Here is an 18,080-nt window from a genome sequence, read left to right as displayed (position 1 = left end):
CATCTGTCTTCATTCACAATCCCTGCTCTAAATGCAATGATTGTGAGAATACTCCAGTGAAGCATTCTGTGAATCAATGAATAATTCTAGGTACCAGAAGCTGTCAGACCATGAACTCCTGAGTTCAGCCTCAAGCGAATATATCCTCAATGAGAAGGAGACTCCATCTTACACCTGCACGTTATGACTGTCTACCAATATTGGCCCATAAAGGACTAGCGACAGTGATATGCAAGCCAGGCATGACGGTGCACACCTTTAATCCTAGCACTCAAGAAGCAGAGGTAGGAGAGTCATCTGAGTTCAAGGCCACCCTAGGACTACAAGTGAGTTAGACCTACTTAGGAAACAAAACAAAAAGTGACATGAAATCCTCAAGCAACTATGCTGAGTGTACTCTACACACCTCATCATCTTTTAAGTGTGACAGAAATAAACAAGCATTTTAAAGCTCAAATTTTCCAAAACAACGTGTGAAAAATAAAAAGAAACAATTTAAACAGTAATTGAAAATAGGAGTTCTATGGAATTTCAAAGGGGAAAGTGTGGGGGTAGGGGGGAATTAACATGGGATACTTCCTTATAAACATGGAAAATGCTAATAAAAAATAAACATTTAAAAAAAAATAAAATAAAATATTTTAAAAAAAAGAAAGAAAATAGGAGTTCTATTTATTGCCAAGTAAGTTTCAGAGCAGATGGGTTTATTTTTAGATGCAGATATATCACCCTTCAACACATATACAATAGTAAAACAGGTCTGCTGGAGACTTACTTCATTAATCTTAATCCTTAATTCAGATTCTTAGAATGTCACACACTAAACAGGCTCTGAAGAGAGAAACTTATACTAGCTCAAGAAAAGAACTGCCTTGCATTGTCTTGGGTTGAGATCGAGAAAGACAAATGTTTCCGCTTTACCTGAAACACCAAATCCAAAGCAGTGAAGCTGAAATGGTGAAATGGTGTGACCTCTTTCCTATCTAGAGCTACGCTGTCACGAAACAAACAGCACTGCTGCCCTCAGTAACTCAGTAAACTCCTTTAACATGACAAATAAAACTGCATTTTATTCATCATCTCACATATACAATATAAAATGTAAATTGGGAATCTCAATTAAAAGTTCCAAGTTTCCAATTTTCCAAAAATAATTAGAAAAAGAAAAAATATCAAATACTGGAGACATTATTTTTTATACTCCTGAGACTATATAAGGTAGTTGTATAAATAAAAAATTTACTCCAAACTCATATACAATATACAATACAAACTAATGAATTATGTTAAAAATCCTTAACATGTTAAACACTTAAGCAACACAGGTATACAAACATTTCTATAAGAATGAAAAATATTGCAAACAAAATAACTTACGACCATATTGTGTTAACTCTTCTTGTAGTACTAGATTTATAATAGATGCAGAAAAATTAGCACTGAGGTCATCTCATGTAAGACACTGATCCTTCAAAGGACATTAAATACTTGCTTTTCATAAACATTTTTGGGTTCTGGCTCTGTAATAAATATATCATAATATCTTGCAGCACACCACGTATGTTGAGAGCTTATCTTTCTCCATTGGAAAGTTTTTCTCTGGAGTCATAATGGATTAGAGGCATCCCCGGGGGTGGGGAGCTGGGATTTTGCAGCATACCCATTAACAAATCAATCTTAGCATCCATGTGCTCCTGGAGTTTACAGACTCTCTGGTCAATGTAGTCCATAAGTTTCTTTTCCATCAATTCCATATTTTTCGAAAGAATCTTTTCCAAGTAGGAATATATAGGTTGTTCTTCCATTCTAAAAATAAACATTTAGCAGTTTGTCAATTATCTACACAATGACAAAACCACCAAGCTCTGCAGACAACAGCCCACATACATCACTGTGATTTGTCTTGTCAACTGTACTGTCACCTAATGACATACTTCCAGGTTCTAAAAGACATAGTAAAGAGGTGGCCACTGTCCAGAGTGTTCAGAATACTCTTATTTAATTCTTTATTTAACTATGCAAGTGAAGAGAGAATACAAATGTGGGACAGAGCTGGGAAGATGGCTCAGTGAAGATGGGAGAGGAGGACAGGGAGGGGACAAAAGAGGCAGAAACAGACAAGATACCCATCAAAGGCATGCCACAATGACCTACTTCCTCCAATCAGGCCCCACTTTCCACCATTTCCAGGTAACACTATCAAATTACACACAGTAAGTGGAATATCCTCATGTTCCAGTCATTACTTGATCATGTGATCCACCAGCTGGGGATCAAGGCTTCAACACACAACCTGAACACACTCCAATCACAAGTTCACCAATAGTTAGAGGTTTATTCCATTACCTGTATCATGTTGGTTGAGTTTTAGACGTTTGTAGTTTTTGAGAAATCAATCTATTTCCTCTAGTTAAACTTATGAGCATGACATAATTTATTATATTCCTTTACTATCTTTGTCATAGCCTTGCCTCTGTAGTCCCAATCCCTATTATATTCTCATAAGTTACAAGAATATATGGCAACTAATGTCTTCTATTATTTTCCATTCTTTTGTTCAAGTTTTATTTACTTGTTATTTGTTATTTGAGACAGAAAAAGGGAGGGAGGAAGGGAAGGAGGAAGGGAGGAAAGCAGGGAGAGGGAGAGAGAGAGAGAGAGAATGGGCATGCCAGGGCCTCTAGTCACAACAAACAACTCAAAATGCATGCACTACCTTGTGCAGCTGGCTTATGTGAGTAATGGGGAATCAAAACTGGGTCCTTAGTCTTCACAGGCAAGCACCTTAACCACTAGCCATTTCTCCAGCCCAACTTTCCATTCTTAATAGAAAGTTATCAATTTTACTGAAATTTTCAAAGAACCAATCTTTTCATTGATTCTTTCATTGTTTTCTGATTTCCATTGTTTACCACTTCCTTCTTTCTGCTGGCTGTTTCGTCTTGTTTGACTTTTTAAAAAATTTTATTTATGAACTGGGCATGGTGGTGCACACCTTTAATCCCAGCACTTGGGAGGCAGAGATAGGAGGATTGTAATGAGTTCAAGGCCACCCTGATTCTACAAAGTAAATTCCAGGTCAGCCTGGACTCAAGCAAGACCCTACCTCAAACCTTCCCCCTCACACACACACAAAAAAAATAAAATAAAGAAGATAATCTATCTGTTAAAAGATAGCTAAGAGAAATAAAAAAATTTATTTATGACAGAAGGACAGAGAGGGAGGGAGGAGGCTGGGAGAGAGAGAGAATGGACACATCAAGGCTTCTGCAAACAAACTGCAGATGCAAGCGTGACCATGTGCATCACTCTGACTTGGATACTGGGGAATTGAACCTGGGATCTTAGACTTTGCAGGCAAGCGCCTTAACCACTGTGCCATTTCTCCAACCCCTGTTTGGCTTTTAAGTTAAAACTTCAACTTAAAAAAAAAAATTATTTCAAGTCGGGCATGGTGGGGCACGCCTTTAATCCCAGCACTCGGGAGGCAGAGGTAGGAGGATCGCTGTGAGTTCAAGGCCACCCTGAGACTCCATAGTGAATTCCAGGTCAGCCTGGGCTAGAGTGAGACCCTACCTCAAAAAACCAAAAAAATAAATAAATAAAAATATTTCTACTTATTTATTTGAGAGACACAGAGAGAAAGTCTAATATAATGTTAATTTGATCCTGTTGGTAAGGTGTTTAATTCCAAACTAATCCAAGTACTTCATTTTCAAATGTAAATTCTAAACTAAGAGAGATTAAACTGTATGATAAAATAGTCCGAACTATGACCATAGTCTTAAATTTCAGACTAGAACATTATTTTGACATTCTGTGTTAGTAAAAAGAATCAGGAATATACTACTTAGCCACCTCTTAATTAAATATAGGGGACTAGGGCTGGAGAGATGGGTTAGTGGTTAAGGTACTTGCCTACAAAGCCAAAGGACTCAGGTTCGATTTCCAAGTGTCCATGTAAAACCAAATGCACAAGGTGGCACACACATCTGGCATTCATTTGCAGTAGCTAGAGGCCCTGGTAAGCCCATTCTCTCTCTCTCTTTTTCTATCTGCCTCTCTCTCTTAAATAAAAATTAAAACAATAAATTAAATATAGGGGATTAACAATTATCATTGCACTGGTTTTTCATCATTCTGAAAATAGCCTAGACCAAACATAATCTACAAAGAAAATCTGCTACTATGACATACTTAACACACCCAATCAGGAATTAGTACAAACATAAAGATTATGATTTTTCACTCTTCCCCCATTCATGCAAGTAACTTTCTACTATAACCCTTAGCTGATGCTTATTTTGACACAAAATGCCAAAGAATCCTGCAATACTAATTATAGGCACTTGTTTCAGTGCAGCCTATTCTACTCTGTACAATAGATATTCCCAATAAGTGTATTAGTGGCAAAATTCTAAAATTTTCTCTGGGAACACTTAGGCTGTGCTCGCTGAGACAAATGTTTCCATTTATCTGATGTCCCCCCCCCCAATCTAAACTACATTTGTCTGAAAATAAAATACTTACGCAACACTGACAATGCCTTCTTGGGGCTTGGAGATGTTTTCCTGCCACTTGGCATTATGTCCTATGCGAAGATGGTTGACTTGACTACACAAATTCTGGAGAAAAGGCAGCAACTCAGAGTGGGGCACCTCTGGGGTGTCACTTGCTTTCTTTGGAAAGAAAGACACTGCATTTTTAAGGTCATTTTCAAGAAGGGAATGGTTTGGTGGCACAATTGTACGTTGGCTCTGGTTTGTGGTATGCCCATTGCCACCAGGTGGCTGTGTGCTTTCCTCAGTGAAAGGCTTTGAGTTTTCAGTGGCGCTTGAAGAGGTCAGTACACTTCTGAAAGGAAAAGGCGTGGAGGACGACTTGTCTAAGGCTCCCGGAGCGGACGGCAACTGCAGTGCAACCATGTGCTTGTACCCGGTGGTTCCCAACACCGACTGGAGCTGCTCTCTGATGGGAATGCAACTCTAAACAGGGTAAAGGTTAAAGAAAGTCAGATAACTTGGCATAATTACTGGGAGCCAGTGTCATTTGGTCCTAAAAGCATCTTCATGAAAGATATTACGTTCAATATGTAGGTGAGGAAACCAAAGAGGATACGTAACTAAAGAAAGCAGCTAGTCAACAGCAGGATCAGAACATAAATAACCCCACAGTCAGGGATACTGATCACTGCAGTGTCTCTACAGAAAACATTACCATAAATACTAGCATGCATAGTGAGTACATATTGTCATAGTTTAATGTTTTCACTACAGAAGCCTCTTTTTTTTTGACAAAAGATTCTCAGTTGGGCCACAATAATTGATCATTTTCTTAAATATATATGTTGTCCAACTTTCAATAAATTGTAAGCTATTCATTTTTTACATGGTTCCATCTTTTGCAATAAGTTTTTCACAAAGGCTTAGTGGTGGATAGTTATACTATATAAAGTTAGATGTTCTATGGGTACACTGGTGAGGATTTTAGTGACTAAAATGAACCATCACTTGGTTTGGTTGGCTTTAAGAATTTCAAGGATAATAAGAGTTTTATTCTGAGACTTTGCATGAAAACTGCTGTTTTAGGAATTCTTTCTGCCAAGATTCTGGCTAACCTTGAAGAGACGGCAGTAGTGTCACCCTACTACACTGGTGGTGGTTTGATCCAGGTATCCCCCGTATATTTGTGTGTTCTGAATGGCATGTCCCCAGCTGATGGTAGTTTAGGAATTAAAGCCTCCTAGAGGCAGTGGATTGTTGAGAGTAGCCTAACGGGTATTATAGTCAGCTTCTGTTCGCAGTGTTTGGCGCACTGTCCTGTTGCTGTTGTCCATGTGATGTTGTTGAGGAGGTGATTTCCACCCTCTGCTCATGTCATCATTTACCCTGCCATCATGGAGCTTCACTTCAAGTCTGTAAGCCAAAGTGAATCCTTTTTTTCCCACAAGCTGCTCTGTGTTGGGTGTTTTCTTACAGCAATGTGAACCTGACGGCAACAGTAAAGCTGGTATCCAGAAGTGGTGTCATTGCTGCTCGAAATCTGAACTACGTGGCCTTTGGCCTTTTGGAACTGCTTTGCAAGTGGAATGTGGAAGGATGTGGAACCACCTTGCAGTGCTGTAAGTACAGCCTGATATATTAGTCTGGTCAGAGTTGAAATACCTGAATGGAGTAAGAACTATGGACTGTGAAGTTCAGCTTATGGGGGTGAGAAAGAGCTTTGCTTGGACTGAGCTTGAAGCAGTTTGTGTGAGAGGCTTATTGTTCTGCCCAACTCTTGAGACTTTGTGCAGGGTTGCATTGCATAGAAATAGACTGGTGTGAGCAGAGAAAATATAAGATCTTTGGACCAAAACTGCTGCCTATGCAGCTATAATTGTATGAGATTACAATCATTGAGATTGGGCCAGCTGACTTGCACTAGGATAACAGAAAGAAGGTAGAGTTTTTAAATGGGCCTCAATGTGAAGGACTGTCCTGTTCTTCAAAGTCTGCTTTATTCTGTGCCCACTCCCCTCCCCACCACCCCAGATTAACAAATTGGCAGCCCACCTGGTACTATGGAGTATAAGAAATGCACGATAGAGAGGGTCAATGAATTTGAGACAAGGGCTTTTATTTTGGAAATGGCCATGGGAAGTATGAAGCAGGCTTGTTGGAATACCTGCATGGAGACCCGATGGAGCCATGAGGATGAGCCGTGGGTTGCAGTAGAGACCCAGTGGGGATGCCAGGATTAAGAGATGACTGCCAAGGAGAGCTGCCGGCACCAGATGAAGTTTTCTGGGACTGTGAGTAGCCTAGCTGGAGGGGCGGAATTGGAACTCCAGACTTGTCAGTGGTTAGAATTACTGGGCTTAGAAACTTGCTACTGGCTACCGTTGTTGGACTTAGAGGTACAGAGTTTGATGTTTGCCTTGGTGGTTCTAAATCTTGCATTGGTTAAATATTTCTTTGCTATACCCAATGCCATCTTTTGCAGTATGAATGTTTATTCTGTGCTATTATAGGCTTTGGGGGGAATTTTTGGCATTATGGTTCAGTTAAAAGACCTTGAATTACAGGGATGTTTGATCATCCCTGGGATTGATAAAAACTATGGAGACTTTTAAAGTTGGACTGGATGCATTGCATTTTACATCACACATGGTTTTCAGCTTATGGGGGCCTGGGACGGAATTTGGTGCTTTGATTCAGGTGTCCTTCCCCCCGCCCGCAATAAACTTAGGAATTCTAAATGCCATGGCCCCAGCTGATGGCAATTTGGGAATTAAAGCCTCCTGGAGGCAGTGTAAGGTTGGGCACAGGCTTAGGGCTGTTATAGTCAGCTTCCTCTTGGCAGTGTCTGGCACACTACTGTTACTATTTAATGATGTCCAGGTCCAGGTGGTGATGTCCACCTGTGCTCATGCCATCATTTTCCCCTGCCATCACAGAGCTTCACTTCAAGTCTGTAAGTCACAATGACACTTTCTTCCCACAAGCACTCTTGGTCAGGTCAGAAATGCCAGCAATGTGAACCTGATTTCAACAACACTTTTTTAATTTCTCCACTAATGAGAAGAAAAATGACCTCTAGCCTAACTAGCTGTTAATATTAAGGCATATGATTCTATGTCAAATTTAAATCCTGGAAAATCTGAATCAGGGACTATCATCTCATACTTACTGCTTTCAATAGCTTCTGAGGGACAGCCTAAAAAAAGTAATAAACAAGATTAAAGAAACTTCATGCATCCATCTAGCTATTCTAAAAACTCTCACTAAGGCAATCCTGTTGCAGTCAGGTTCGCATTGCTAGTAGAAATCACCCAACCAAGAGCAGCTTGTGGGGGAAAAAAAGAGGTTTATTTTGGCTTATAGGCTCAAGGGGGAAGCTCCATGATGGCAGGGAGAATGATGGCATGACCAGAGGGTGGACATCACCTCCTGGCCAATGTAAGGGAGACATCAGCAACAGGAGAGTATGTCAAACACTGGCATGGGGAAAGTGGCTATAACACCTGTGGTGGTTTGATTCAGGTGTCCCCCATAAATTTAGGTGTTCTGGATGCTAGGCTCCCCAGCTGATGGCAATTGGAAATTAAAGCCCTCCTGGAGGGAGTGTACTGTTGGGGGCGGGGTTATGGGTGTTATAGCAAGTTTCCCCTTGCCAGTGTTTGGCACACTCTCCTGTTGCTATTGTGCACCTTATGTTGGCCAGGGGCTGATGTCCACTCTCTGCTCATGCCATCATTTTCCCCTGCCATCGTGGAGCTTCCTCTCAAGTCTGTATGCCAAAATAAATCCTCCTTTTCCCAGAAGCTGATCTTGGTTAGGTGATTTATACCAGCAATGCGAATCTGACTGCAACAACATTCATAAGCCCACCCCCAATAACACACTGCCTCCTGGATGTGTTAATTCGCAAATCCCCATCTGCTGGGAACCTAGCATTCAGAACACCTAAGTTTATGGGGGACACCTGAACCAAGCCACCACCAATCCCTTGTTCACAGCTAAATCTGATATTCCCAAAATTAGACACCTTTTTACTACGTGTCCTCTTCCATGAATTCCATTTATGTTTCTGATACTGCCATCCTCCAAACCACAATTTCACGTGTGACTCAATTTTCCTCCTACAACACCAACATTAGGTTAGCTGTCCAGTCCCAATGGCTCCACTGTTTGAGAATCTCACAACCCAGAAAGTGTTACTATGTCTAGCCTTAGACTCCAACAACTCTCATCTGTATGAAGAAAATCCTATGCAGCTGGTCTCCTTGTTGTAGTCTCATTTTCTTTTGATTTACCTTATATGTTATAATGGATTAAAATCCCTTAAAACAGGTGGTTGGAGAGACAGCTAGAGATTAAGTGTGCTTTCTGCACAAACATGAGGTCCTAAGAGGTATTGGGACCACCCAAGTTCTATTTCACCAGGAACATTCAGACTGGAGAATCATGGGGACTTGCAAAAAAAATAGCAGGCTCTAGAATCAATAAGAGACTCCATCTCAAGAAAAAACAGATAAATGGGCACTGGGTGTGGCATCAGCACATATATGTCCTCCACATGTCACATCATACATATTATGCACACACCAAAAAAAAAAATCTATTAACTACAAGCCAAAATCATTTACCAATTTAAAATAGCATCCAAGACTCCCTATGAAGGTGGGAAGATGGCTCAAATGGTGAAGCGCTTGCCATGCAAGCATGAGGACCTGACTTCCAATGTGAGTTCCCATGTGAATTGCCAGGCGTGGTGATGAGTCCCGATAATCCCAACTCTGAGGAAGCAGACAGCTGCAGTCCCCAGAGCCTGCTGGCCAGTCTAACTGAAACAATGAACTCGGAGTTCAGTGAGAGACCCTATCTCAAAAATAAAGCAGAAAGTGACTGAGGAACACACCCAATATCAACCTCAGGCCTCCAGACACACGCTCCCACACCCATCAGAACACACATATACACCACACAAACATGTAAGAAAAAAACTTATGAGGTAGTGTGGTGGTTTGATTCAGGTGACCCCCATAAATTTAGATGTTCCCAGATGCTAGCCTCTCCAGCTGATGGCAATTAGAAATTAAAGCCTTCTGGAGGCAGTGTATTATTGGGGGAGGGCTTATGGGTGTTATAGCCAGTTTCCCCTTGCCAGTGTTTGGGACACTCTTCTGTTGCTATGGTCCACCTTACATTGGCCAAGGAGTGATGTCCACCCTCTGCTCATGTCATCATTTTCCCTGCCATCTGGAAGCTTCCCCCTCAAGCCTGTAAGCCAAATTAAATCATCTTTTATTCCCATAAGCTGCTCTTGGTTGGGTGATTTCTACCAGCAATGCAAACCTTACTGCAATAGGTAACATAGATGACTAAACTTCCATGATCTACTCACTCAAGAAAATGAACTTTCCATTTTCTGGCTAAGTTCTTTTTTTTTTTTATTCTTTATTTATTTATTTATTTGAGAGTAACAGACACAGAAAGACAGACAGAGGGAGAGAGAGAGAGAATGGGCGCGCCAGGGCTTCCAGCCACTGCAAACGAACTCCAGATGCGTGCGCCCCCTTGTGCATCTGGCTAATGTGGGACCTGGGGAACTGAGCCTCGAACCGGGGTCCATAGGCTTCACAGGCGAGTGCTTAACCGCTAAGCCATCTCTCCAGCCCCTGGCTAAGTTCTATTCCTTCAAGTGCTGAAGGTTTTACCCATACTACCATTTCTCTGGGAGAGTCACCCTCTAAATGAACTTGCCTAATGCCACCAATCTTTTTTAATCACCCAGATAAATTGTTGTTCACTTCAGTATGCCTTTCTTAATCAATGTCATTAAGACCCTCATATGCCTAAGGATAAGCTATAGATTAAATGATAATCTTCACACCCCAATAGTGAGCAAACAAGTGTTTTGTTCACAGAGATGCTTAATCTTTGCTGAATGTGCAAATGAATTAGTGAGAAACTGAAGATCTGTAGTCCAAACACTTTGTAGGAGAGTAAGTTTACAAAATGTGACTTTTGCAAGACTAAAATTAGATGACAGTCAACAAAGAAACTAAAATAAAAAAATAATATGCATTACCTTACTCAAAGGCCCTCATTTAAAAGTTTCAACAGAATACATTTCTACTTACCTTCTGCTGACACCTAATCATATCCATCAATTGTTGTGCTCCCGGTGACAACTTTGACCCCATGGACTCCATTATGCTTTGGATGTTGTCAAGGTCTAGCCTTGATCCTAGCATAGGACAGCTTGGTGAGGAATGTGCTGAGCTTGGTCTCACGTGTGCCACAACTTTACTGATGAACACACACTGCTTTTCACCAAAGGACAGCAACTATTATGAAACAAACATGTTCCAAGAAATAATGGTATTCAAAACAATCATCATTTAAGGTTACTTCTTAGTATTAAAAGCAAGCTGGCATATTCAAGAATATAAAAATTAGCTTCAAGTACACTTTTAAATTTCCTTTGTAACAATCAAAATTAGAAAAAAATCCAATTAATCATGAGGCTTATATCAACTATTAAATACAAAAATATCAAATTTAAAGATGCACATTATAAAATAAAATTTTACTGTTTTAAGTAAATTAAAGAATAAATTTTAATTTAAAATTGGGCCTGAAGAAATGGATTAGTGGTTAAAGGTGCCCACTTGCAAAGCTTGCCAGCCAAGGTTCAATTTCCTGGTGCCCATGTAAAGCCAGATGCACACAAAATAACTCATGCATCTGGAGTTAGTTGGCAGTGGCAAGAAGCCTTGACATACCTATATACTCTCTCTTCCTTTCTCTGCTGCCAAATACATTTAAAAATAAATAAATAAGAATTAAGCCGGGCATGGTGGCGCACACCTTTAACCCCAGCACTTAGGAGGCAAAAGGTAGGAGGACCACTGTGAGTTCTTGGTCACCATGAGACTACATAGTGAATTCCAGGTCAGCCTGGACTACAGTGAAACCCTACCTCAAAAAACCAAAACTAACTAACTAAATAAATAAAATAAAAATAAAGAAGAATTAAAGGGGCTAAAGAGATGTCTCAGTGGTTAAGGTATGCCTGCAAAGCCTAATGACCTTGGTTCAGTTCCTCAGTACCCGTGTAAGGCCAGATCCACAAAGTGGCGTATACATCTGGGGTTCGTCTACAGTGGCTGGAGGCCCTGGTGCACCCATTCTCTCTCTGTGTGTGTCTCTCTGTACTTGCAAATAAATAAATAGACTATTTTTAGAAATATTTATTTATTTGAGCAAGGGAGAGAAAGAGAGGAAGAGGCAGATAAACAGACAGAGAATGGGTGCACCAGGGTCTCTAGCCACTGCAATTGAACTCCAGACGCATGCACTACCATGTACACCTGGCTTACATGGATTCTGGGGCATTGAACCTGGGGCCTTAGGTTTTGCAGGCAAGCACCTTGACTGCTAAGCCATCTCTCTAGCACATAAAGCATTTTTTTAAATAAGGATTGAAAATAAACAAAACTGGGCTGGGGAAGTAACTCAGTGGCACAATACTTGCCTAGCATGCTCAAGGCTCTGTGTTTGATCCTCAATACTCACAATGGGGGAAGGAGAGGAACCCCTGAGATCTTAATACACCCTATTTGCTGTACCATTATTTAGTAAGAACTGTACAGAAACCCATGCAGTCTAACTAAAATCCTAACCACAGCACAGTCTTTTACAGTTTAGCAATGCATTTGATACAGCTGCCATTTACACACAAACAGAAGATGAGTTCAGGGCTGCTGCCTGACTTGTTGGAGATCTAATAAGTGCAAGTTAAGCTTAGAACCTGGCTCTTCGGGGTTCTAGCACACTAGATTTTTCCATTTGGGGTTTTTATGTCTTTTTTCCTTTGAGATGTTGAGAATTGAACCTAGGACCTCATATATGGTAGGAAAGTACCATTAATCTGTACCTCTAATGTGACATTTTAGGTATGTGCATGTTTCTGAACCAAAATACACTTCATATGTGATATATACAATAGAGAAGCAAATGGAAAGGGAAGAGGTTTTAAATCAGACACCTTGGGTTAAATAGGAGCCTGCTACTTAATAACCCATGTGATCCTGGGCAAATGCTAAGCCTGAGCCAGTAATGAGGAAAGGGAATATTAACAATGACTTCACGTGGCAGTTGAGAGCTTTATGAATCAAATATCCAGTATCTATCACTAAATACTCAAAAATCCTTATGGGGGGGGGTTGCTGGAGAGATGGCTTAACAGTTAAGCGCTTGCCTGTGAAGCCTAAGGGCCCCGGTTCAAGGCTCAATTCCCCAGGACCAATGTAAGCCACAAGGTGGCACATGCATCTGGAGTTTGTTTGCAGTGACTGGAGGCCCTGGCATGCCCATTCTCTCTCTCTCTCTGCCTCTTTCTCTCTCTTTCATTCTAAAATAAATAAATAAAATTAAACAGAAAAATTTTTTTAAATCCTTATCAGGGATCTTTTTTTTCAAATTTTTTTTTATTAACAACTTCCATGATTGTAAAAAATCATAGTAATGCCCTCCCTCCCCCTACTTTCCCCTTTGAAACTCCATTCTCCATTGTATTCCCTCCCCTTCTCAATCAGAATAAATAAATCTTTAAAAGCAGGTGTGTGCCACCATGCCCAATATCAAACTTGCATTGTAAAGAAGATGACCTCCTGCCTCTGCTCCTGAGTGTGAGGTTTATGTGATGCCATGGCATTGTGCGAGCTAAGCTCTACCACTGAGCTACTCCCAGCCCTCTCATTTTTTAACCTGCCATTTGTGTGGGTTATGTGTGTGTGTGTGTGTGTGTGTGTGTGTGTGTGTAATAGAGAGAGACTGCATGTTGTATGCATGGCATGTGTCTGAGCTGGTATAGTGTGCGTGGTGTATGCCTGGGCATGGACCAGATGTGGGTGCCAGAGGAGCATGGCTTTAGGCATACTTCTAAGGGATCTTTTTTTTAACCTTTCATATCTTGTTACCCAAGAGCAAGCTTTCAGAGAAACCAGAGGGGCTGCCTGAGTCAAAGAAGGCTCTGGATTTCCATGTGCTTCCACAAAACAGTGACTCATATGTCACAAAGCACAGGCCACTAAAAACCCATGTTCTAAAAATTCTGAGTTTAACACCAAATATGTGACAGTCCTCAACAAATAAGGAAACACCTATTAAATTTATATTCAACTCTCAACCTCCCTATTCTCTCCACGTATTTATTTACACACATATATTAGGTTTTTCAGACAGGGTCTTGCAATGTAACTCTGGCTGGCCTAAAACTCATTATACAGACCAGGCTGGCCTCAATCCTACCTCTGTCTGAGTGCTGGGATTGTAGGAATAAGCCACTACACCTAGTCTTGCTGTTAATTCTAAATAGCCTTTCTCACCACTGACTACAGAATGCATTTTCAATTAGTGGGTCTGATTACTATTTGTCTTGCCTCACTAAAATATAAGCGACATAAGTGCAGGTATTTCAATTAGTAAATGATCATTCCTAAAAGCCCACTGCAGTACCTATTAACAGACACTATAATATTTACCAGATGAATGAAATCATCTTATTAAAACACCTCTAGAAGCTGTTAGTTTATACTACCTAAAACAACATGAAATAAGCAGGTTCTGTGAGGCTGCTCACTGTTATGAAAATCACCTTCATTCTCTCACTCTAAAATCAAGTCTTCCTATAGTTTATAATAGGGGCAGAATTTCAGAGCTAAAAGAACCTAAGAATTTGGTTTCTTCAGTTCCTTAACTTTACCCATGATGCAGGTCCAAAGAGCCAAATAAGCTGGTGAAAGATAATGCACTCGTCAGCAACTGAGCTGAACGCATATTCAGGGCTTAGTTCTCCAAATCAGAGCCCTGAGCATGTCACCAATGTTCATACTAACAGCGTTTCTCATGTTGAAGACAGCACTCCACACTCCTGGCTCTCCTCTGAAGTGTCTCTCACTTCATTCTTTATAAATGGAGTCATATTTTTTCTTCTAGATTTTTGACACTACAGTTTTATGCAAAGATTTTTTTAAGAATGTCTTCATATCAGCCTTGCAAGGCAAAATCCAGTGCTACTGTATTACCATTATCTGTATCTAACAATTAGGCCATCACACTTAAAAGGACTCACACAATGGGAAAAATAATTGATCCTTTTTCTTAAAAAGCCTCCCCCCTCCCCTTATCAACCATTTTTTAAATAAACCTCGGGACAAGATGAACTGACAAACTGCCAAACCAACAGAAAACAAATATACACAGAACAAAACCAACTAAGATGAAATTCAAATATTACACCTGACACATGACTTACCTTTATTTTGCAAGCATGTGTGGAAGATTCCAATTTTATATGGTTTTTGTACAAAAGGATCTTTCCATGTTCACTAAAAAATAAAATTATACATTTTAATATATATAAGAATGAGTGATTCTAGGACAATACTTAAATCCTGAGATTCTCTTCTGGGCCAAGCATGAGGCGCTGGAAGTTCCTAACTGCACTGCAGAGAACTGCCTTACAGGACTACACCTGCCACTTACAAGCTACATGACAGAACTGAATGGGGTAACAGAGGTATAGCCATGTCGTAGAATATGTCTTAAGCTCGATGAAAGTGTCTATTTCCATTATGCATAAGAAAAAATACTTTATATTATGGGTTATATGAAGGAGGGATTTGAGGAGAACCTTTGTAAAAGAATAGGAAGAAAATGAAAAATCACAAATTACATGTTTTACAGGCTAGTAAGTAGGCTGATGTGGCAGTGAGATTCCTACACCACTTACAATGAGCTTCCTAGAAGAAAATATGCTCGATGTTTGAGACTGTGCAATTTTTGGAAGACAGGCCTCAGTGAGTTAAAGGAGAGTAAGGAAACACCTATCAAGGCTTCATTCTAATGTAAGTCTTCCACTAATAATCGTGTAACATTCTACCGATTCCCTTCCAGGTAATTACCACGAATAACTTGTTTCCACAAAAAGGTTGATATCCACAATCTTTACAAGACTTAGCAGTCAGGCCTGGAAGGATAGCTTAGCAGTTAAGGCGTTTGCTGCAAAGCCGAAGAGCCCAGGTTCGATTCCCCAGGACCTACGTAAGTCAGATGCACAAGGGGGCGCACGCGTCTGGAGTTGGTCTGCAGTGGCTGCAGCCATGGCGTGCCCATTCTCTCTCCCCTCCCTTCTCTTTGTCAAATAAATAATTTTTTTAAAAAAGCTTAGCATTCTAACCCTCTATGCCCACTGGTATGCCTTATCTTCTCTCCCCTACCACCTGGCATCAACGTCAGAGAGTCACACATACTGCAGTAGCTGAGACAAGTCACAGACCTGTCATCCAGGACCGTGCAGACACTCTTGCCCCTACTGGTTCCACCATACTCCTCCTCCAAGTAGACTTCCATATTTCTTGCCGAACTCAGAATGCCAATCGAAAGGATTTCTTCGCCTCCATTCGGCGCACACCGCAGGTGAAGGAAGCAGGGCTTTTCATCCGGAGGACTGCGGCTGCTCTTGAGACTCACGAGCTCCCGGCTGAGAGAGACATGGATGCGGACGTCACTCGGAGCGCTCTCCCGAGCACAGCTCCCAGGCTCCCGGTTTCTCCGACCGCGCACCTTCCCCGCACCCCGGGGCGCAGACCGTCCCCAGGGCGCGGAGGCTTCGGGCACGGGGCGCTCCTCCCTGCCCGCCCCACCACCGACGGCCCCGGGCACCGCCGGGCGACCCACGGGGCACCGGCGCCGCAGAGACGACCACGGGGCCGGCGCCCAAGCGGACGGGGCTCCGCTCGGCCCGGCGCTGGCCTCGGGCGGGGCGGGGGTCTCCGCTCCCTCGGAGCTGTCACGGGGGCTCTGGAGACGCGCCTGGCCCGGGACCGCGCGGGTCCCCCGCCCGCGGCCTCCCCGCCGCGTCCTCCCTCCGTCCCTCCGTCCGTCCCCGGGGCGGCAGCGGCGCCGGGTCCCCGCGCACCCCGCGGCGGGCGGCGCCAGCAGCTCCTCCCAGTCGGGGTCGTGGGCGCCGAGGCCGTTCCGGGTGACATGGAGGCTCCGCGTCAGGAGCCCGCGCGCCGCCTCCCAGGAGGAGGTCAGCGTCGGGCCGCAGCTCCCGCCCGCATCCCCGCTCCCGGGCTCCATTCCGTTGCCTCCAGCGCAGGGCACCCCCGGAACCTCTTTCTCAGGGCTTGAGTTTCCGGGAAGGTAGCGTGGAAGTGAGGGCTCGATCGACTTCCGGTTGGTCTGCTTTCAAATTCCCCCCCCCCCCACGCGCGTCTCATTACGATCCTAAGCGCCGAGAAACTAACGGGATGCGCATGCGCTCATCTTCTCGCTGCACTCCCGGTGACGCGTACCTGCGCGCGAAGAGCTGGGAGACTGCGCATGCGCTCTACTTCACCGCACCTGTAGCGTCGCGCGTGCGCAGTCCGCTTGCGCGGGGAAACGGGATTTTCGACCTTGGCTGTGGCGCATAGGGGATGCTGCACGGATGAGAGTGCGGGCACAGTCCGTGCGGGGCGTCGTCGGCTTTCGGGAGATCGGTGGGGTGTCCTTCCTTGCTCCACGCTTCTTGGACGAACAGCTCCCAACCAGACCTGGCGAGTGGAGGATGCCAGAGCGTTTCCGCGCCAGCGTGTGGAGGGTGGCGCGTAGGTGGCGGATGCCACCGCCACGCCTGGCGCGCCGGCCGTGGGTTAGGGTGTTCGCTTTTCTCCTCCCACGGCGTTCTCACACCCCTCAGTTCAGAAGGAAGTGAGGCGTAGGCTTTGCCAGCTTAGCTCGGGTAGACTGGGCCAGTGGCGTGACTGTTTTCCTGGTCCCTTCAGGCCTGGGGAAACCCAGTGGTCAGATATGGACGTCCTAAGAATCAGAAAGTATGAAGGTCAAAAAACACCCAGAGGGTTCAGCTAAGCTGAGACTGTACTTTGAGATCTAAGCCCCTGGGACTGACCAAAAAAAAAAAAAAAAAGAAATGGAGACTGGCCATGTTGACTGGGTAGAGTAACCTGCTTAGCGTGCTTGAAGCCCTGAGTTCAATCCCCAACCACCGCATAAACTGGTGCACGACTATAATAATCCCAGAAATTGGGAGGTGGTACCAAAAGGTTCAGGAGTTCAGAGCCAACCTCAACTACATAGCAAGTTCAATTTCAGCCTGAATTGCATGAGGAAAAAAAAAATGTGTGTGTATGTATGTATGTATGTATATATATATATATATATATATATATATATATATATATATATATATATATATATATGTATATGTATGTATATATATATATGTATGTGTGTGAGTATATATATATGGCAATGGGCCTCATTTCTCAGAGGAAGTAGGTTCTGAACTAGAACATTAAGGAGGACATCTTAATTTCTATACCCCACCGGAAAGAGCCAGGTAGTAGTGACCACTCTTAGTTCTCTTCCTGAAGGGTCTTTTTGTAGATGATGTTAACATGTTTTGGAAGAAAAAACAGAAATTATAGAAAAATGGAATGCAGAGTCTCAAAGTTGTACTTGACGTGCTAGAAAATAGTTTTTTTCAGTGGGCATGATGGTGCATGCCTTTAATCCCAGCAC

At 42.7% G+C, this 18,080-nt stretch overlaps 1 protein-coding gene across 2 annotated transcripts; it reads right to left on the bottom strand.

Moving 5' to 3' along the window:
* Positions 1-683: 683 nt before the first annotated feature.
* On the bottom strand, positions 684-16,675 carry C1H10orf88 (chromosome 1 C10orf88 homolog). 2 transcript variants are annotated; one of them, XM_045142210.1, is made up of 7 exons: positions 16,474-16,675; positions 15,832-16,035; positions 14,809-14,881; positions 10,628-10,834; positions 7,672-7,698; positions 4,531-4,985; positions 684-1,806 (listed from the first exon to the last, which is right to left on the bottom strand). In XM_045142210.1, exons 1-7 carry the CDS (start codon positions 16,635-16,637, stop codon positions 1,572-1,574), a joined length of 1,365 nt encoding a protein of 454 aa, XP_044998145.1. In that variant the 5' UTR covers positions 16,638-16,675; the 3' UTR covers positions 684-1,571. The 2 variants fall into 2 exon arrangements, with proteins under 2 accessions (XP_044998145.1, XP_044998146.1); XM_045142211.1 differs by lacking the exon at positions 7,672-7,698.
* Positions 16,676-18,080: the final 1,405 nt, after the last annotated feature.

Source organism: Jaculus jaculus, chromosome 1, assembly GCF_020740685.1.
Source record: "Jaculus jaculus isolate mJacJac1 chromosome 1, mJacJac1.mat.Y.cur, whole genome shotgun sequence".
NCBI lineage: Eukaryota > Metazoa > Chordata > Mammalia > Rodentia > Dipodidae > Jaculus > Jaculus jaculus.
This window is presented reverse-complemented; position numbering and strand designations above follow the sequence as displayed.

Excerpts from the sequence above, each read along its gene's own strand:
- C1H10orf88 (XM_045142210.1), bottom strand. The coding sequence starts at position 16,637 with ATGGAGCCCGGGAGCGGGGATGCGGGCGGGAGCTGCGGCCCGACGCTG. Across the intron at positions 14,882-15,831 it reads TGCACGGTCCTGGATGACAG|TGAACATGGAAAGATCCTTT; the intron begins GTCTGTGACTTG and ends TTTATTTTTTAG. Across the intron at positions 7,699-10,627 it reads TGATTAGGTGTCAGCAGAAG|GCTGTCCCTCAGAAGCTATT; the intron begins GTAAGTAGAAAT and ends TACTTTTTTTAG.